Source organism: Urocitellus parryii, chromosome X, assembly GCF_045843805.1.
Source record: "Urocitellus parryii isolate mUroPar1 chromosome X, mUroPar1.hap1, whole genome shotgun sequence".
Taxonomy (NCBI): Eukaryota; Metazoa; Chordata; class Mammalia; order Rodentia; family Sciuridae; genus Urocitellus; species Urocitellus parryii.
In genome coordinates, this window is record NC_135547.1 from 94,552,696 (window position 1) to 94,575,782 (window position 23,087).

A 23,087-nucleotide genomic window follows, 5' to 3' on the forward strand; every position below is an offset into this window, starting at 1 on the left:
CCCAACAATCCAATGAAATTGCTCTAATACAAAGGTTGGCAGATCTTTTCTGCAAAGGATCAGATAGAAAATATTCAGGCTTTGCAGGTCATACGTTGTCACACATTCTTCATTTTTTTTAAACAACCCTTTAAAAATGCAAAACCCATCTATTGCTCACTAGCTATTATTAATTTAAAAAAAAAAACAGATTGTAGGGCAGATTTTGCCTATACTCTGCAGTTTCTCAAGCCCAGCAATGTCACCAAATATCTCAGATGATCAATACCCAGTTCACCTTACTTGATCTATAAGCACTCTTTGATGTACACTTTGATCATGACCTCCTCCTTGAAAGACTTTATTTGGCTTCAGATAATCACTACATTCTCCTAGATCTTCTACTACCTCACAGGTCAATCCTCTTTTGTTCCTCTGTGCTGGTTCTTAAATTTCCTGGCATATTAGACTAGAATGCCCCAAGGTTCAAAAATGAGTTTTCTTCTCAACCTGTTTTTACCCCCTGGTGATATCCGAGGTATCCTCTATTCATCTAGTTTGTCTAGCTAGCTGAGACTTCTTTTTCTTACACCCCACTCTATGAGCTAATCTGTTGGATCTGCTTTCCTAATATACTCAGGTGTTGATCACTATCTACTGCTACAGAAATGAACATCTTGCTTATGATAGATACCACTGTAAACTAACAATGGGTTTGGGGGGACTATATGATCTATTTTCTTCTTCTTTTGTATATAGGGTAGAATACCTGTGTCTGGGGAAATTTTAGAGGAAAAGAAAATATATACGCATATACTGAATCACAATATCGTAAGAAAACTGTAGTACTACAAAAATCCTCATAAAAACAGTTCCCTCAAGTTTTACTACTTCTTCTCTTAAAATGTATAAAACCAAATAAAGATAATACTATATGGGAGGACAAAAAAGCAGCTGGTCTACTACCTGAGTGGAGTTAGATAGTTGGTTTTTCCACGGCTCCTCTGCGCTGCTGGTCAGGTTTGTGCGGTTATGAGGTAGAGTGAGTGCGTTTCGCTGCAGGTAAGGCACGTTTCCATTACTTCCACTTCCTGTTATGTGATTATTGCCTAACAAAATAGTGTCTGTACTTCCCAGCGTTCTTGATGTGCTACAGGGAACATGGCCTGCAGAAAAGGGTCCATTGGCCAAAGGCTGCCCAGGGCAGGCAGGACGAACTTCAGGCTGAGAGACGCTAGGCATTCTGGTCAGAGCAAGCTGCGGCTGCTGGCCAGAGACTGAGTTTGTAGGCAGTGATGAGTCAGCTGTTGGCCCATTAAGAATCCCACTAGATCGTACCTGTGCAACTCCTGTTTGTCTCATCTGTCAAAACAAATGAAAAGTAGTAAATGCTGAGTGTGTGGTCCATGGGAAACAGAATCAGAATGTGAAGATGAATAATCAGGTAGTCTCTGATTTAACCCTAATATTTTGCTAGGTTGAAAAATAGCAATGCTAAAAATAAGAAATTGTATTTATTCACATATAAGAAGCAGAAATGTTTCCTATCCCCACAACATGTATACTCAGAAAAATGAGAAATTATATCCCATCTATGTATGATATATCAAAGTGCATAAATACATTCTCCTGTTATGTATAACTAATTAAAATAAAAAATTTTTTTAAAAAGGCAAAAATGTTTCACTTTAAAGAAACATCCCATTAGTAATCACTAAAGAAAGCAGTTGAAAATTATGAAATCTACAATTTAGCATATTTCATTGCATAATCATCTCTACTGCATTAACATATTCACAAGTGTCATAATCTTTCACCAAAGAGTTCAGTAATAAATTTTTTAAGTAACACTAGCATAAATTTAAAATGGTCACATCCCACATTTTTGCAAAAAGAAAAAGGGAAGGGGCAAAAAAATTTGTGATGATTCTGCCATGAAATATGAACTAGGTCCTTTCTATAACACAAAATAGAAGATCTCAAAATTTCATCATAAACAAGTACGCCATATTTTCAAACTAAACAAACCCTATAAGAATGGCATCTCAGTTTAGGATAGCTTATTAGGTGCTAAACATAAGCCCTTAGGATACAGGACAAATGCCATGTAAATAAATAATAAAACATGAAAGTGTTCAAAGTTAAATTTATTGCTGATTTTTTTCTAAAGTATAATTGCTATATCTAGTATTTTAAGAAGCAAATATCACTAAATTCTATGCAATATTGGTAGAAAGTAGAATTTGGTATGAACATGCTTTAAAATAATATCACAGTTAATAAAAATACTCAAAATGCTAACAAATTTTAGGGAAAAAATGCTATACACACTTGGGATTGTTGCATTAAGACAAACTGACTTTCCAACTGTTCCAGCATCAGTTTCTGTGCTGGATTTAAGTTATTTCTATTTGCGCGGAGCTGTTCCAAGTGCTAAAAGAAGAAAAAAGGAGAATACAGTCAAAGACATATTTAAGAAACAAGTTAAATGTTCTAAGCAATCTTTCTCTGAAATAACTGAATAATCTCAGAGCCACTATCTGGGCAAAGACACTGATTTCTGACCAACAATCATCAACGCCAAGATAAAGTCCTTTAAAAAGCTTGAGAAACCTAAAAACTAAGAATTCATATAAACAAAGCTTACTATAATGTGATCTTTCAAAGTAATGGACATGAAATTTTACTGATTGATACAATATTTTTCAGCACAAGTATAGAAAATTCCTAAAGCTTAAAAATATATTATGACAATAATGCATCTTGAAGCAGCTCTGTAATCCCAGCAGCTTGGAACAGCTAAAGTTTGAAGACAAGCTGAATGTACAAAGTTAGTTATTTGCTTAAAGAACAAGTGTGGCATCTACAGAAAGAAATATGATGCAACCATAGAACAAAGAAGCACTTTACATACTGACATGAGAAGTCTGTAAAATGCATTGTTAAATAGTAGACCTCCTTCATCTACATGGAATATCTTCTTAGACCCCAATGGAAACCTAAAACTGTCGATTACCAAACCTGCAATTTAATGCCTTTTCTATCCTAAAAAAAACTGCACATTGTGGCTATGACTTCTGCAATTTGAGGTACAACGACAAAATGACCAATTTCTTTTTCCTTTTTCACAATTTCATGGGTAAGAGATTTATTCTTACCTTAGATCTTAGCAACCTCAACATATATTTTTTTTCCTTTTCTTATTAAATAAAGAACTTTCATCTTTTCACTTAAAGGCAGCACTATGTGGCTTCTCTTTTGCATATCCAAACTGTCAAAATCATAACTCATGTTTTGTGGTTATCATCAAGTAAACTAAGGGTTATTTGAATGCAAGCACTGAAATATCACAAAATTACATCAGTTTTTGTTTTGTTTTCTTGTACCAGGGATTGAATCCAGAAGCACTTAACCACTTAGCCATATCTATTTCTATTCGTGACAGGGTCTCACTAGGTTGCTAGGGCCTCGCTAAGTTGCTGAGACTAGCTTTGAACTTGGAATCCTCCTGCCTCAGCTTCCCAAGCTGCTGGGATTACAGACATGTGCCACAGTGCCCAGCTTACAACAGTTTTTGATAAATGAGATAGCCACTAAATAACTAAGGCCAATCAGTATATAATAGTGTGAATATGCAGGACAAAGGGATAATTCACATCCTTTGTGGGACAGAGTAGAATTTCATCATGCCACTCAGAATAATACAACTTAAAATTTATCAATGGTTTATTTCTCAAATTTCTCATCTAATGTTTTTGGACCACAGTTGACTGTTGGTAACTGAAACTGCAGAAAGCGGAACTACAGATAAGGGGTAACAACTTGAATATAGTATATTCTCTTTTATTAAACAAGGAGAATAGTATTTGAAAGGGGGTAAGCTTATCCGCTTGTTCATGTACAACTATTTCTGGAAAGACAGAAAAGAAACTAGTAACACCAGCCATCTGTTAGGAGAAGTGAGTGGTAAGGGCAGGAACTGGAAGGAGGTTTTACCATATGTATTTTCTACATTACAGTTTATGCATTTTGAACCATGTGAATGTATTACCTGTTTACAAAAAGAAAAAAAGAAAGAATTATTTAAAAATAAAATGAAAAACGAGTGAATTATCTCCATTTTTCTGGCAAATGTGGGTTCATTTTACTTATGGACTTATCAATTGAGTTAACTACCATTCAGCTTTAAGAAAGCCTAAAGAACTTAAAGCTTACTACCTCTACTCCATTTTAATAGAAAAAACAATCTGTCAAAAGTGTAGTTTTACATACCTGTAATTTCTGTGGTGTCAAACACCATGAATGAGCTTGTGGCTGTACTGGAGGATGTGACACAGCATGGCCACCACTCCAATTATCAGAAGTATTCTGAGGGAAATTGATAAAAACAAAAAAAAATTAAAAAATATTTGGTTAAATCCATAGAGTTAACAATAATGACTAATGGAGGCCAAATGACTATGGACTATTTACACATAAAAGATGTTATAACATTATATTCTTTAAAAAATAATTTTTCATGCATATTAAGTTTATAAATCATAAATTTAAAATACTAATTCTTTAATAAGCCACCCCAAAAGACCCACCCCTAAACTATGGCCCAAGTGGCTAGCCTAAATATCAAACTATTCACTAGATCCAACATTAAGTTTATTTCAATGTCAGTAAAAAGTGATGATGAAAAGTGTGCTGAGATCTTAACGGCAAGGAGATGAATAAAATGATTTGATGAATGCAAATTTATCCCTATGTCTATATTTAATGATTCTAAGAGTTTGGGATGGAAAAACTCAAACCTTTCACTCTTTGATGTCCACAGATTTAAAGTAAAGGACAGGAGTTGTTCAAACTGCACAATTTCAGGGCAGTTAGAGCTTCTCTTTTGACTGGGATTTCTATTTCTCTAAAACATATACCTTTGTTGGACTAGATGTTCTTTTCCTCTTGGCAGGACTGGACAGGTCATCTACTTGGCTAGAAGGAATCATGTGTAGTGGCAAGGATTGCTGTGAAATTGGTGTTTGACTGAGGCCTAATACAGGTTCAGTATTTGGATGATGAGGTTTACATGCCTAAGAATCACAGAAGGAAGACAAAAATAGGGTTCTATATGTTCTTAATTCATTCCTTCAAATTACAAAACTTTACAAGCTGCATACTTTTCAAAGCTATGTGGACATCGCTGATTGCAATTATCGAAAATCAAAATCAAATGAATAATCAATGGAGGAATGTGTACCTTCCTTTGAAAAACTTGCTTTAAAAATTAAATAAACCATTGCAGCATTACTTTAAGAAATCTCCTTCAAAATAATGAAAATGCACAAAGGTCTAAGTTGGCACCCCAAAATCTTCCCATATCAGAGGGAGTTTTATTTTGGTCTAGATTCCCTTTGCAATTAAATCAAAAGGCTTTTCATTAATAAAAGCCTCCTGGGCTTAGTAAAATAAGCTTGACCACTACAGATTGAAAAGAACCCTTAAAGCTGGGCACCTGCAGAACATAACCCAACTTCTCACCTGCTGTGCTGTGTTCATGGCACCCTGCCTGGAGGTAAGCTCTGCGGGGATTGGTAGGCTCCACGCCTCCTCAATACTAGGAAGTAATTTAGTTTTATTCTGTAGACTACCTTGTGGAAGGTTACACAACTGAGCCTAGGAAAAATTATGTAAAAAGCAAATTTAACACAAGCCTACTTGAGTAAGAGCAAGTCCACTAAATCTTCCTAAATGGTATAGCTAATTGTTTTTTTTTTTTAAAGAAAATAGCTTCTAAATTTGGGGCTTTAGAAAGATACTAAGTATAAAGAGGGTAACCGGAATATAAACCTTTGTGAGAATCAAAACAAAGCTGAGCTCTGTTTTCAGAGTTCTCATAGCTGTCTTCTCATGAAACTCCAAGCAAGAGTGAAAGACAGTGTTTGTGTTCTTTTCTTTAAAATGCTATGACAACTTAAAAATGTAGACAGCACATAGAAAAAAATTATGTAAATTAATATGCATCAACAGCGTAAATGTGCAAAAGAGCATCTTTTAAAATACTGTATATCTTACTTAAAATGAAAAGTAAAATAATATTACAAGCTATGGTATGTTTACAAAATATGGAAACAGATTATAGACATCAAAACACAACTAGACAAACTTTCCAGCCACCCTCCTCCTGCCTGAGTGTCCTGGGTAAATACATGGCTTTAAGAGACTGCTATTTAAAAATTTTACCTGTAAATACTTAATTCGTGCTGCAAGTGCAGAGGTATTACTACAACTTTTGCTTCTAGTTGCATTTAAGTAGCATTTAATGGCATCCTGAGGCTGGTTGCAGGATTCATAGAGAGTGCCTAGATCCATCCAGGCTGCAGCATGGCCATGGTCCAATTGTACAGCACAAATATAGGCCTGTAAAGCATCCATAGGCTGATTTTGCTGTTGATATAGCACACTAGGAAGAGAAATTAACAACAAATACGTTAACTAAGAGGAACTGCTTAGATTCACAACATGATTTAAACTACGAAAGTACATTATATATGAGCTGGGCGCGGTGGCGCATGCCTGTAATCCCAGGGCTCGGGAGCCTGAGGCAGGAGGATCGAGAGTTCGAAGCTAGCCTCAGTAACTTAGTGAGGCGCTAAGCAACTCAGTGAGACCCTGTCTCTAAATAAAATGCAAAATAGGGCTGGGGATGTGGCTCAGTGGTCGAGTGCCCCTGAGTTCAACCCCCGGTACCAAGAAAAAAGAAAAAAAGTACATTGTATATGATGCAATTTTCTTTGCACGTCAACTAAATTACCATTAATTTTATACAAAGTCTTACCCTATTGAACACCATGTATCTGCACTTGCTTCTGATTTATCAATAGACTGCCTGTAAGATATAAAGGCATCCTGAACTTTCCCAATACTTGAATAGCACCTGAGAGGGGAGGGGAAATCAAGAAAATTCCATTAGTACTGAAATTAATTAATTTGCTGTAAGGATGAACTATATATCAAAGCAAATTTTTAAAAAGCCTAGTAAATTTAATATATTTATGTATATGTGTGTATATGTGTGTATACGTGTGTGTGTGTGTATATATATATATATGAATTATAATGTATATTATAATAAGCACTCCAGTAAAGTATATTATAGTCTGTCTTATAAGTGCTAAAGCATGCTGTACTAATGAACTCCCTTAAAATAGGTTTTGGCCATATCATTTCAATATTATAATATCAAGAGTTGAACATGCCCCCTTCCCACTCCACTTACGTATCTTCATCTCTACCTTTCCATACAGTCAGAATATAGTTTAAAACAAACAAAACACTGAATGTTGGTAAGACTTGAATCAGATTTCTATTCTTTCTCATTAACATGGAAGGCAATAATTCTTTAATTCATTAAAAAATGTAACAGTCCATCTCAGATATCTAAGTATCAGAAACAAAATAAAAAGTGCAATATTTTGATGACTAATGAATAAAGCAAGGTAAGATTGAAGTTTCAAGGACCTGCCGTTTTCTTAATACAAATGTACCAGATGGACATAGATAGCAGCTGAAATTACAAATACAGAAATTGTCTTCTTAGCTTGGCACTGAAGGAAAAAAGAAAAGAAAAACCCCAGTCTCTGTCTTCAAGAAGCTTATAATTTAGCTGAGAATTAAAAATAAATGTCGGAATACCATATGAAATGGCTAGCAAAGACAATCTAGAAACAGACTACTATTTACTGCAAAATTTAGAAAATGCAAAAGAAAAAAAAAAGGAGGTGGGGAGAGTAAGAATAAGTGATATGGCTATGTGTAAGTGCTTATTATTTAGATCAATGATTCCAATTGCCAGTTAACATATGGCAAGTTTGCCAAGCAGACAACATGAAAAAACAATCACACATACAACATACACATATAAAATTTTTCTAATAAGCTAATATTCGTGCTGTGCAAAACAGAAAAAAACTAAACACCTTTGCTTGCCTGAACAACATATTTTTATCTTAAATTACTCTTTGAATCTTTCATGTCATCTAAAAGTCTGGGAGTCACTAATTTAGGCAGAGAAGATGAGAGAAGGTATTTTGAATAAGTATGAGCAAAGAATAATGTATTTATAAGAAAACACAGATACAAAACAGTAGAGAATACCATCTCAAGAATACCCTGAAATTTGTTTTCCTAACAAGGGAAAAGTGGAAGCACTTTACAGGAATATTAATTCTGTGAACAATGTACAGGCAGACTAAAAGGAAAATAAGTTATGCACAATAAAAAAAAAAAAGGATGGTCACACTTCTTTTATTTTTGGACTGGGGATTGAACCCAGGGGTGCTTAATCACTGAGCCACACACACCCCCCTTTTGAGACAGGGCCTTGCTAAGTTCTAGAGGTTGGCCTTGAACTTAAGATCCTCCTGCCTCAGCCTCCCAACACTCACTGGATTTGAAAAGGTCAAAATTGAAGTGAAAGTAATGGAAGTGTTGAGAACAAAAGATGGCAAAAACAAGAATGCAAAAGACAAATAAAGACTCCATGACTGGCTGATTAGATATGCATGGTGATGGGGGCTATAACTTAGCTTTAAAGCCTGATTAAACAGGAAAGAAATGGGGCTGGAGGTATAGTTCAGTGGTAGAGAGCCTGTGCAGCATGAATGAGGCACTGGATTCCATCCCTGGCACCATAAGAAAAGGGAAGAAAATGGTGATTCCCCCCCCCAAAGGAAAAGAGCAAGAAGCTGGATAGGGGAGGAGTGTGATGAATGTGGTTTGATATATACTGATTTTAACACAGTAAAGACATTAAAATGGGAAATTTTGGTAAAGAACAGATGTGGACCTGGAATTTTAAGATAGCTTATAAATACACAAATCTAGACTTAGAATTTATCTATATGGAAGAGAAGCTGTAAGAGCATAGGACACCTATAAGAAATGTAAGTCTAAGGAATCACCACCATGTGCACTGGACAATGGAAAAAACATTAGTAGCTGAGACAGAAGAGAAAAAGTTTCAGACATCATCTACAGATTACTTCATAAAGGGAAAATTCATGAGAAAAGGTCAGCAAAAATGCCAAACAGGGACAGATACTACAGGGAAAGGGAACGCTTAACAAAGAGTAGGAAATGTGCTCCTTTTGTTGTTGTTGTTGTTAAAGCCAAATCTCTAGATTTATAGACAAATTTGCATAACTGCTGGCAGAAATAAGTAGTTTGTGCCCCCAAATCAGTGTTTTCACATTCTGGTCCTACAAAGTCAAAGTAGGAAATAAATGTGCCCAAATAGAAATGTCCCAATCCAATCACCAACAACTTTTCCTTAACTAGGTTCTAGGTTCCTTTGAGACAGCCTATGTAATTTAAAAAGCCCTGGGTGAACCTAGGGTCTAGTTCCTGTTGTGATATCTGTGTGACCTTGGACAAAACATTTTATTCCTCTGAATCTACTTTCTACATTTATAAAATGACAGTACTTATAGGGTACAAGGTGACTTCTCTTATCCCTCCCAACTCTAATATTCTATAGTTTGTGATAACAAGGTCAACGACAGGGGTCAATACAGTAGAATACCACATAACAACTTCACACATGGTAAATGATGAGCGTATTCAATCTTCAACACAGACCTAAATGAAGAAGTAAATAATAAAAAGCCTCAGAGACATTAGTCATCAAACCCCCAAGTTTCTGATACTTGAAGTCTTCATTTGGAACTTTAAAATAACTTCTAAAATATAATTTATGTACAAAATTTTCTCACATTAGAAGACAGCGAAAGAGGGTAAGTAAATATCAAAGTAAATCTAAACCAGAACCAGAATTATTACAGGTGAAAAATAATGAATGTCTAAAATGATTACCTTGAACTCTAAAGCAAGTTAAATTGTGAAAAGTACCTTTATTTGAGAAGTCAGGAAAAGTGTATTACACACTTGGAAACGTTTTCCAAAAGATTAAATTAAGGACACCTTAATGGTTTCACATGTAAAAACAGTTAACTCTAAAACTTCTCTGGAATATTGCTCACTGAAGCTGAAAATTACAGGATTACTAAGAATAATTTTAGATATAGCTCATTATATATTAATTTTATAAATCCAGAATTTGAATTTAAAAACTTTTACTAAGATGATATTCACACTATTGTTTTGTATTAAACTACTAATCTTAGGACAAAAGGAAAACACTTTCTAACATGTATTCCTTTTAATCTATATTAAAAGAAATTTTCATATATAAACTTTGAAATTATAGGAAATCTAGAAACCCCCACTTCCTAGTATCAGATCTTCTTAATAGTCATCACTGCATGAAACCTCACATTTTGCTACACTAACAGTGGTAATGGTACTAGTGTACAAATGGAATTTAGTTTGTTTGTTTATTCCATTATTGAATAATCATTCTGTCAGGCAAAAAGAAAGATGACAAGATCCAGTTTTTGCTTTCACAGAAGAGAAACACGGTTTAGACACTCGAGCTTTATTTAGGAGCAACTCAAATTAGACTATTTTATAAGCATGAACAGGAATGAGAAAAATCTGCCCTAAATAAGTAGCCTTCAGTCAACACTTATAGTACATTAATGAGCAATCAAATATTTTAAATATTTGACTATTTATTACTTAACATAATAATTAATATTTAATATATTTACTATTTCCTTCTTTAAAGAAACAGCGTCATTGTTCCTCACAAACAATACTTGCTATTCAAAGGAAAACTGAAGCCATATAAATAATTTAAAGTTTAATGTGATTATATGGCAAATTTACTCACAATATTCTTAGGTAAACAGAGAATGGAACAATAATTAAAATGAAAACAAAATAGGATATTTTTGATACCCAGCAGATCACCTAATCTAAAATTCCTCCACTGTAGCATTATTGACATTTGGAGCCAGGTAATTCTTTGTTGTAGAGACCTATCCTATATAGTGGACAATGTTTAGCAGCATGCCTACCTCTACCCATTACGTGTCAGCAGCACTCCCCAACAGTCCCCAATTGAGAACCACTCTTATTAACAGGTTAAAATAAATTGAAGCCTCAAAAGGTTTAACTGCATCATCCACAACGCCACAAACTGTAGCTAAGACAGTACTTGAATCTAAGTCTTCTGGCCAATACACATACATAAAGTATAGGTGAGATAATTCCTAAGCATAATTTAGACATTCAATGTTTGAAAACCATGACAAAAGCTTCCAGAATCAGAAAATGTTTTTCCCTACATGTCACTTTTCTGCTTTTCAACATATCTAATAATAATGTACCCACTTTTTCCACCATAATATATCAAGCAGTTGTGACTTGAGATTTACTATTAATCAAATTATGTCCATTCATTTCTTAGATATACATTATTAATCAAAACTACATATAACAAGGCTCTTCTGGCTACCAGCAGTCATTAGGCTACTTTATGTCTTCTTCATTAAGGGTATGTAAAGACATAAAGAAAAAATACTAGAAATCAGAAGAAAAGGCATTTAAACACTTTACTGAAAAAATTAATATCTGGCAATAAGACATTTTAAAAACTGGCAATAATTCAGGTCAAAAGAAAATCCAATATCGAAATAAGAAATGTCCTGTTTCTTATTTTATGCTATAAGGAAACCATCATATTTAAAAGCTTTCTTTTAACTTCCATTGTAATACTTCTGATAATGTATTTAAAAGAGAAAACACGTTATTCAGGATATAAGTATAAACTAACATTTTAGACTGTAATTGAAATGGACAAAAGCAAAGTCATATATCTAAAAAGTCTCACCTTCCAAGGAAATACCAGGACTGGCCAGAATTTGGATCTGCTTCCAAGGACTTTTGGAGATACTGAATAGCATAGCTTTCCTTGGTGGCTTTATCTCCCAGGAGATCCACAGTGTGATGCATCCAACCTATAGTAAATGATTTAAAATATTTACATACATTACCTGGGTATTTCATTTTTAAGATTACTAAGCAGAAAACAAATAAAAATACTCTTTTCGATCAACTCATTAATTCAGTTTAGAGTATATGCTACCACATTTTAGAACTGGCTATTCTGTTTCCCACAGTAAATAATTATCAAAGCCACATCGAGCTTTCATTCAAGAAAAATTAAAATAATATTTAACGTTTAGGTTATAAAGCATACATACTCTAATGATGTATTCACTTTTATATGGTAAGTTTCAAGTACAATTATGATTTGAAATCTACTATCAATCAAATGTCCAATGTAAGGTATATAACATTAAGCAAAGTTAAAATAACAAGGTTCTACAGGCTTTCAGTAGTCTTTTCTATTTAAAAAAAAAAAAAGTCCAAGTAATGAAACAAAGAATATAAAAATGTTGTCTTTTTTTCCTAAGACAGACAGAGAGAGAATTTTTTAATATTTATTTTATAGGTTTCAGTGGACACAACATCTTTATTTTTTTATTTTTATTTTTATGTGGTGCTGAGGATTGAACCCAGCGCCCCGCACATGCCAGGCGAGCACGCTACCGCTTGAGCCACATCCCCAGCCCAAGTCTTATTTTTACTATTCCATGTAAAAATCAATGTATATTTTAAGAATCTCCAAGACACTGTATTAACCCTAATGTTTATTTCCAAGTAACAATACAAGGCTATATAGTCATAGTTCAGATTAAATTGTACACACACAACTCTACCTCACTGGCAATTGATAATTTTAAAAACCCAGAGCTATAAGAAAAGTGTATTCTAATGTACAAATACCATACTGTTTGTTTGATGAAAAATCTGGATGAATTTATCAGTGGATCATTCAAATGCATAAAATTAGCTCTGTTCACTATATATAGTCCATAGTATATATAACAAATGAGGACCCTTTGTTCCTGACATTTATTCTAATTGCTATGCACCAAAAGATATTTTAAGGGGATTTTGTTACTGTGTTTTATACAACTCTAAGTCAAGTACACATTAAGTCATCTGTTCTTCCCATCTCTCTCCCACTATAGTAGTAAGAACAGTATTTAGAGAAATGGGCTTTAAAGGAGCTGTTTCAACAGCAGTGACAATCAAAATTGGAAGGATTGATGCAGGTTAAATTTGAGCCAATTAGGGGCAAGTATTTTTCTATTCAAAACAATGACAAGTTTACTTTTATACTCTTGAAATTCAATAAGACATTGCCAAAGAGATCAGATGATCTATAAGTCAGATACAGTTGAAACCAAGATTATTTCAACTTATTTCTTAAATTTAAAAAGTAAATGCATTTTTGCTAACATTTTTAAAGGCATCACATTTGGTTCTTTTTACTTAAGAATCAAAATAATTTTTTACTGTATTAATAAACATGCTTTAATTTAAAGATATAAATTTAGCTGGGCATGGTAGCACATGCCTGTAATCCCAGTGAAAGGGAAACTAAGGCAGGAGGACCACAGGCTTTAGGCCAGCTTCAGCAACTTAGCAAGACCCTGTCTCAAAATAAAAATGGCTGAGTATACAGTTGAGTGGTAGAGCACCCCTGGGTTCAAGTCTCAGTATTAAAATAAAATATAATACAAAATACAAATAAAAATTCACATTACTCAAACACTATAAGATGACTCATTAAGAATAAATATTTTCAGCTGGGCGTGGTGGTACACATCTGTAATTACAGTAACTCAGGAGGCTAAGACAGGAGGATCCCAAGTTGAAGTAAAGCTTCAGCAACTTAGCAAGCCCCTATCTCGAAATAAAAAATAAAAGGGTTGGGGATGTAGATCAGTGGCAAAGTGCTCCTGGGTTCAGTCCCCAGAACAATAAATCAATTAATTGCATCCTCCACAACTCTTAAGAAGTACAGACAACTGAAGTAAAATTCTAATGGATAAAATTAAAAATTAAAAACAAAGATTTTATATGAAAGTAATGTGTTTATTTTGTATAGCTAATTATATATTAATAAATCTAAAATACTTCAAAATTATATAAAACATAGTTACATGATGAAAACTTCTGTGTACAATCTTGGTTTAAAATTAATGATTTGCCCTAACCAAAACCAAATATACAAAACTGAAAAGAAACAAGATTCAATAATTAAGTAACAGCATTATTGTTAAACAGCTCCTTTATTATCCTCTTGGTGACAGTGACACCTGACATCCAAATGGCTACATACCCTCAAGTTCAATATCAGAATAGAATTGCATGCATGTAGGAAATATAGTGTTAGATGTGCTACACATTTAGAAAAAAAAAAAGTTTTAGTTATAATTAAACTATGAAAACAAGCTCACCAACCACTAGGTGATTCTAGGCAAATCACTTAACCAAGTGCTAAATCTACATCTGGCATGGATCATGGGTTAAATACTAGGGAGTAATTCTGAGGGCTTAAAAGGGCCATTTGTACTAAAGAATTATACTGCGATACACTATACAATGGACAGTGCTTGGTAGAGGGAAGAAATACACTGGGTTCAACCAGGCAAGGTGGTACAATGCCCACAATCCCAGCGACTCAAGAGGTTGAGGCAGGAGGATAACAAGTTTGAGGCCAGACTGGGCCACTTAGTGAGAACCTGTCTCAAAATAAAAGATAAAAAAGGCTGGGGGATGTGGCTCAGTGGTAAAGCACCCCTGGGTTGAATCCCAAGTATAAAATTAAAAAAAAAAAAAAAAGAAAGAAAGAAGGAAGGAAGGAGGAAGGAAGGAAGGAAGGAAGGAAGGAAGGAAGGAAGGAAGGGGAGGGAGGGAAGAATGAAGGGAGGGAGATGGATGTTGGGTTCAAATGAAGTTTATCAAGTCTGAGTAAAAGAAGGAATAGAATAGAATAAATGAGCCACATATTTGCCATCCTAACATGTTAAAAACATAAAAAGAAACACTTATACTAAACACATACTATTACATACCTAGTTGTTGTAACACGGTTGCTTTTACTTGTGCAGAAAGGTTTTCCGTCTGTAAAAGTTGTTCATAAGCTTCCTTTGCAGAATGATACTTCCTCTAAAGGGTAGAAAGAGATTCAGAGAAAAATAAACATAATCTTTAAAGAACTATTACATATATTAAGGATTAGACAATACTGATGCTTTCATATATTTTTAAAAATCAACTGAAAGAAAAAGTGTTGATTCCATTACTGAGGTTTCTTCAACCTCAGACGGCTTTGAATAGAATAGACCATGCTCCAGAGTATCTAACACCAGTAAAAGTAATATTCACTATACCAAAGTACTAAAATATGACCTTTTAAAAATCTGCTAACTTCCAATAGCTAAAATCACCTCAATCTATTTAATTACATCAATTATCTCAATAATAATGAAGATAAAGTCTACCTAGAAACATTAAGTTTCCAAGCAACTCAGTAAATACTAGAGCACATAACAAAAACTAACAAATCCTAATACAAATGTAGATAAAAATATAAAATAGTATCTAAAAACATTTGTGTTATATGACTTCAGATACATCAAAAAGCCCTTATAGTCTTAACTATATTTGTAATATTTAAGGTTCCACAAGAAAAGTCTAAATGCAACCATTTATCCTCAGTTCTCTCCTCAAAAGTATTAATATGGCAGAAAGCCATTAGAGTTGTAATGATAGTGCTTAAAGACAACTCCTCCAAAACAAAAGGATAAAGCCAACAAAAGAAAACCCTTTAAATATTACCTTTAAAAATATGTGATTAAACAATGGACTGAAGTAGCTTTTTTATTCATATTACTACTACCATATGATCACCAGAGCAAACAAATCTCCCCCCTCTTCCCCGCCCCCCAAAAAACAGGTAAAAAATGTAAAACTATGGGAACTCAGGCAAGTCACCTACACTACGAATAGACATCAATTAAAAAATAATAAAAAAGAGGTATCTCTCCATCTTTCAATTTAAAGGTTTGTTCTAAGGATCAAGTAAGATTAATAAACAGCTTTGGCAATTTAAGGACAAATATCTATGTTTGTGTGGGAAGATTTTAGGGAATTGACCATTAAGATTATCACAGTTATTAAGTAAACTTTTATTCATCAGCTAAACTAGTTGCACCCAAATGTTAATCTGGTCTAAAAGTTAGACAGTTATTGAAGGATAAGGGCAGAATTATTCAATTCCTGCAATCAAAAAATATTTGGTCAATGTCTAACACATGACAGAAATGGCTATGGCTGGGATGACAGTAGTAAATAATATAGACAGGAAAACAAGTGTGATGTATAATATTAGTATGATACTTCACAGAGGAAGAACAGGTACATGTTTAGAGTATTGGGAGGCTAGGCAGAAAATGCAGAAACTACTTTGGAAAGATATTCCTAAACCATTTAAAGACAACTGAATGTATCCTAAGACAATGGAGAACCACTGAATGATTTCAAATAACATGACCACATTTTTATCTGAGCAAGACATCTTTGTAGAACTACCTCAACAGGTATTAACACATATTCCAAACACTAGTGACAAAAACAATGACATACTTGGAAAAATGATTACATCATATTGAGGAACATGAAGCTGGATCATATTACATTAAAAAATTACAACTGCATTAAAAACCTAAATATAAAAGGTAAAAAGTACAAAGCTAAGATAAGAAAATGTGGAAGAATATTTCCTTGGGATGGGAATTTACCGAACATGGCCAAAAAAGCACAAATCTTAAGGAAGAATAAAGATGCAACTCAACATTTCATGAAAACAGGCAATGAACATAAAACTCCACACATTTATATAATTTTATAACATTTTATATTATACATATTATATATTTTATAATAATAATAAAGGTGAAAGACATGTAAAGTGCAATATCTCTAGAAATTAGAAATCCAAGTTTAAATGATATACCACCTTCTACCCTCGAGATCAGCAAATTTAAGAAAGATGGGTAATTCCAAGTACTATGGAAATGTGAGTAAAGGAAAACATGTCCTGTTGAAAGGGAATTTACTTATGAAATCAGGTATACAAATATACAACAATCCAGCAATCTCACTCTCATGATATACATAGCAAAGAAAAATTCCAACAGTAATATTCTAAAAGGTACTGTTTATACTTAGGGAAACTGGGGGCTACCTAAGTCTATGTCACTAGGCAAGTAAAGATTTAAAATATACTGGATGCTTCCAGCAGAACATTAAACAGCAATTATAAATAATGTCTAAAAAACAACATAAATTTATGGTTTACAATGTTGGGGAGAAGTTTTGCCTCTAGTAGTGCTAGAGTAACATTTTACAAACAGCTTAAAATTCTGGATGAAATGTAAAAGTCAATGATCAGAAAGTACCAGAGGGGAGATCAACATCAGACTGAACCAAAGGAAAAGTTAACATGTAAAGAAAAAAAATGTCACCGGATGAGTAATCCCCTTTTCGAGAGATTTTCACCTGCAGGAAAGGCCCCAGTTTATACTTGGCTGGCTAGAACTCAAATAGAAATCAACAGCTACCACAAGAGCTAGATGTAAAAGGAAAAATCCCAGAAAGGAGACACAGTGAGGAAATATCATATTTTGCACATAAACTGTGCCCAAATCTCTGATTGATTGCTCAACTATGTGTGAACAGAACAAATGTCAAGTTGTCTAAAATAACTGAATTGAGCCAGGTATGGTAGCACACATCTGTAATCCCAGTGACTTAGGAGGCTGAGGCAGGAGGGTCACAAGTTTGAGAACAGCTTCAGGAACTTAGGCCCTAAGCAACTTAAAAAGAGCTAGAAATGTGGCTCAGTGGTATAGTGTCCCTAGGTTGAATCCCTAGTACCCCCCCAAAAAGGGGAAAAGAACAAAATTGAGCCAAGTAAACTAGTTAATGAAACAAAAATATCAATCTTCAGAAAAATACAACAGAGGTGTTAGGTGTGGTGGCACACACCCACAATTCCAGCTACCAGGGAGGCTAAGACAGGAAGATAGCACGTTCAGGCCAGTCTGTGCAACTTAGTATAACCCTGTCTAAAAATAAAATTAGGATGTGTAAGTGATGTGGCTCAATATAACCCTGTGTTCAATCACACCACCACCACCATCACCACCAAAAATCTCCAAACAAATAAAAACCAGTCACCCTCTACAATGCCATATGTAAGATAAAATGTCATCATATATAAAATTACAAGACTTATGAAGAATCAAGAAAATTTTACCCATATTCAAAAGAAAAGGAAATGAATGAAAACCAACTGTGAAATGACTTAGATATTGAAACTGGGAGATAAAGTAGCTATTTTAACAATGTTTACAGACAAAAAATACATAATAATAATGAATAAAGGAATGGGTAAGAAATCATACCACAGAAAGTAAGTTGTAGAACTGGAAAATACTCATCTGAATTTTTTTTTAATGGGGGGTGAACAGTAAATTGGAATGTTAAAAAAAAATCAGTGAATTCAAAAACATCAATTGAAAGCATCCAGTTTAAAGGCAGAAGGGGACCCACAGACAGTAAAGAAAAAGAAAAGGGTATCTGAAATGTTTAAGACAGTAACAGTCTACCATACATGTAATTGTAGTACAAGAAGAATAGAAAAACAATAAAACAGAAAAAAAAAAACGACAGCACAATGACTGAGAATGCTCAAAAACTGATGAAAGACATCAAATTCCAGGTCCAAGTAACTAAAAATAACCGTAAGTAGTATAATCATAAAGGAAACGCCAACCTCAGGGGACACCATAGTCAAATTCTTCAAAACTAAATGCAAACAGAAAAGCCTTGAATGCAACCTGAAGAAAATAAGACAAAGACATACCAATGACAGCTGTTTCCAATCATGTCAATAATCAAATTAACTATAAGCAGACACAGTCCAAACAAAAGAGACACACAGGATAGATTTGCACAATGAAGAGCCAAAAATACAGTATTTACAAGATTCACTTTACATATAAACCTAAGTAGGTTAAAAAAAAAAGGATGGAAAAAATACACAAACAGTATGCAAATAGATTAATATCAGATTAATACAGGCTTCAAGATAAAGTATTAGCAGGTATGTATACTCGCACAGGTACTTAATTTGTTAAAGAACTAATCAATCATCAGGATGATATGGTAACAGAGCTTCAAAATATATGAAAAGAGGACTGACAGAATTAACACTGATAAAACACTATTATCTATAGAATTTCACCAATTGTCTCACAAATGTTCTATTTCTGGTCCAGGATCCAATCCAAGATCCCACAATGTGTTCAGTTAGAATATCTTTTTACTTTCTTCTAATCTGAGACAGATCCTTAGGTCTTTGACTTTTATTATTCTGAGACTCACAAAAAATACCGGCTAGTTATTTTGAAAAATGTTACTAAGTCATGAATAAGTATCTTATAGGGACTTACAGGGAGATATTATCATTAATCATTACATTAATTAATGAGAATTCTACAGTAAGACCTTTCATTCATTTGTTCAATTATTAATTTACATCAGTATGGACTAACATATTCTGTACCTTATGCTCCATTACTATAATTATTCATTTCTATACTTGTGTCACTTTGGTGAATAGGAACCCTGACCCTTGCAGATGGTTCCTGTGTTGTTCTGACATATCCCCATGGTTCTTTACTTTTTGCACACTTCCTTACTTTCAGTTACCATTAAGATACTCCAAGGCTTAACCTGTAGTTCCCCTTCATAGGCCCTAGAATCACCCACACCTCCATAAGATCCCTGGGTCCTATTCTTAAAGAAAGTTATCTAGAAATGAAGGTCTAAGTGCCTAGTACGTTCACTGTTGCTGGGTAGAGTAACTGCTTCTAGGCCCTCCCAGCAAATAGGGTTAGGAAATATATTTATGTAAGCACACATACATATACACAATACATTCTCCTACCTTTATGTCTATCCACCTACTATATCCATAACCATACATTTATACTGATATCTTCAATTCAAACCCAACAACACAGAATTCAGTTCAGCCTTTCTTCTTTATCAGTAAGTTCTCTTGGACAGTGATAAACCTGGTTGTCATTATTCACAATACACTTAATTTATAATCTATACCCCTGTGAGAAACTAACTACAGTGCAGGATTGGTTTCTAGTTCTTTTTGTTTCTAGTTTTACACTATAGAGTTAAAACACTTCTTCAAAGTTACTTAGGGTTTTTTTAATACCCTCCAGTATAGTTATTCTATTCATTCATAGTACAGTTAGATTCATTTGTTACTGTTTGTGTTCTATTTTAGGTTGGCTGACATAATGGTTCATCATATTCAGTTAATTTGGGGGTATATAAAACATTACCAGGTTGTAGGAATCAGAACTATCCAAAAAGTATATGCTCAGAGAAGTTCTACTTTTTTCACATCCCTATTACCTTATCTACAACTACCACCTATAAGGTAGCCAATCTCCTTTGTTTCTGGTTTATTCTATTTCTTTTGAAATAGGCACATGTATACTTTGTTTTGCACATGTATATTTTCTTTCACACAGATATGTTCTTAGTGCATTCTGCAATTTTTCCATTTAACAGAATATCCTGGAAAATCACTCCATGTCCCTTCACACAAATCTTCCTCATTCTTTTCCGTAGCTTCTTAGGGTTCCATTACAAGAATGTACTATAGTTCACATAACCATTTTCCTCTGTGTGGACATTTAGGTTATTTCCAATATTTCTGCAATGGCAAACAATGGTGCAATTGTTATCATTTTTTTTGCTTTTTTCTTTTTTTTCTTTTTGGAGGTATACTTCCAAGATAGATTCATAGTCTGGTCAAAAGCACATACTGTTTTGCTAGGTTACTACCAAATGCTCCCCTATAAAGACTGTACCAGTTTGCATTCCCATGATGCCTGAGAGGGCATGTTTTCTAACAGTCCCTTTTAATTATCAACAACTGGATATGTAAGATACTGTACTAGTGTTGCTTTAGTTTGCATCTCTCTAACAATGTGTGAAAACTTTTCCACATGTTTAAGGGCTATTTTACCTTGGTTTTCTGAACTGTCAATTCAACACCACCACCACCCCAACCCCAGTCCCATTTTTCTATCAGGATTTCATTTTCCTTCAACATTTTAAGAGTTTCTTACATAGTAAGGATATTAGCCCTTTGTCGGTGGTACATGTTACAATTTGGTCCCAGTTTCTTAGATATTTTTTGAACTTCTGGGCTTTTTGCCAGCCATATAGGAATTATTTTTATTTTGTTCAGGATGACTATTATTTTTACTGCCTCTGAATTTGAGCCATAATTCGAAAATATTTCCTATACCATATTTCATGAGGATTTCAAGATGTTTTCCTCTACTATTTGTGCAGTATCTTTTCTTTTTTTAAAATCTATCTAGTAATCCTAGAAGCATTTACTAATAAATCCATCTTAGTCCCATCATACGCTAAATTTCTATATGCACCTTGGTCTATTCCTAGGCTTTCTAGGATATACTCCACTAATCTATTTATCAATTCATATGACATGTCATATTTTAACTACTTTTTTTTTAAATGGTGCTGGAAATTGAACCCAGGAATTCACACATGCTAAATAAGACCTCTACCACCAAGTTACATTCCCAACCTAAACACATTTTAATTATATAGGTGTAATGCCACAAAGCTACTGCACTTATAACACCTCTTTATTAGCAGAACCCAGTACTAATGCGCATGTGCGCGCGCACGCACACGCGCGCGCGCGCGCACACACACACACACACACTAACTCTCATCAGCCCCAACTAATTATATCACTGGTTCCTCTCCAATCAGGACTCAATCCAAACAGTTTCTATCAGAGAGGGCTTCTTTAATCATAATAGATAGAGGTAACCCATCATTTTTATGTTTTAATTATGATCTTACTGTTTAGTACTGTGAAGGTAATGTGGAGGTAGGGCCCTCAGGGAATCATAAAATGATACTGAATTTCTTCTTCATTTATTAGTGAGAAGATAACTTCTTATAAACACCCATTAACTATTTTGTACCTGGCAGCAGCTGCTAACCACATTTGACTACTTAAATTTTAAAAATCCATATACATAAACAAGGTCTGTTGGTAATAAACTGGTTTAAGTATAAAAGCTACAATTTTATAGGTAAGTAGACAGGCCATTTTGCTTTTCTTCAACTGTTCACCTGAAAAATGGAAATCCTTGTTATAATCACTGGAGTAGAGATTTCAATCCTTTCATATGCTTATAGTGTCATCTTCTTGTCTCCCAATAATCACATACTCTGCTTGTTACAAATTTTGCTCTTTGGGTTTTATTTAATCTGAATGATTAAAAATTTATCAAATGAAAGAGTCAATGGGGGACAAGGACCTGTCCCCATATTACCTTAACAGGATTAAACAATAAGACCATCAGACAAATTTTCATAAGAAACAAAGTCTGAAGAAAATGGAATACAAATCTGAAAGTGGTCAAATAAACAGAATTCCAATTCCAGCAAAAACATTCATTAAAAATGAAGGTGAGGGGCTGCAGTTGTAGCTCAGTGGTAGAGCACTTGCCTAGCATGTGTGAGGCACTGGATTTGATTCTCAGCACCACATAAAAACAAATTAATTAAATAAAGGTACAAAAAATACAATAACATTAAAAAAGAAGGAGGTGGTGAGAAAATGTATGGTTAGCTGGAAACAGATCATATCAAGAATTAGAAAAGCTGGGGTGGCAGGGGTGTTTAGAAATCAACTTGAGTATCCATCAACTTTGATTCTGTGGGTATGTGGGTTTAAGGTGATACTGCTAGTACAAGGAATTCTGATGTTAATTATTTTTGAGATGGGGTCCCACTATGTGGCCTAGCCTGATCTATAACTCTTGGGCTGAAGTGATCCTCCTGCCTCTGCCTTCCAAGTAGCGGGGGCTACAGGTAGGGATACCAACAAACTTGGCTCTTTGAAGTTAATTGTGTTGACTTTAGATTGGCTTGTAAAATCCCCAAATGATTCTGCTTCAAAGCTGGGTTTGGGAAACAGCAGCATTTTATCTCAAAGTATTTGATTATATTCCACAATTGTATAAAAAATGGGTAGAGTAAGATCCTCTATTTCTTAGGTATGAGCTGCATGGCATATATATACTTGCCTTATTGTTACACTTGGGGCAAAGCATCAAAATAGAAATAATGTACATGTATAATGATCAGCACATTTTTTC

General features: G+C 34.1%; 1 protein-coding gene across 4 annotated transcripts in view; it reads right to left on the reverse strand.

Annotated features, from left to right (window-relative positions):
• Positions 1-23,087, reverse strand: part of Kdm6a (lysine demethylase 6A) — a 213,420-nt gene that overhangs the window by 40,146 nt on the left and 150,187 nt on the right. For 2 of the 4 annotated variants that reach the window (XM_026379704.2, XM_077793987.1), the window contains exons 9-17: positions 14,856-14,949; positions 11,756-11,882; positions 6,800-6,898; positions 6,205-6,424; positions 5,503-5,637; positions 4,899-5,054; positions 4,252-4,347; positions 2,311-2,412; positions 946-1,341 (exon numbers count right to left, since the gene is read on the reverse strand). In XM_026379704.2, coding sequence (XP_026235489.1) covers positions 946-1,341; positions 2,311-2,412; positions 4,252-4,347; positions 4,899-5,054; positions 5,503-5,637; positions 6,205-6,424; positions 6,800-6,898; positions 11,756-11,882; positions 14,856-14,949 — 1,425 coding nt within the window. The remainder of the gene's footprint in view (positions 1-945; positions 1,342-2,310; positions 2,413-4,251; positions 4,348-4,898; positions 5,055-5,502; positions 5,638-6,204; positions 6,425-6,799; positions 6,899-11,755; positions 11,883-14,855; positions 14,950-23,087) is intronic. The other 2 variants (XM_026379706.2, XM_026379707.2) reach the window with 2 other exon arrangements.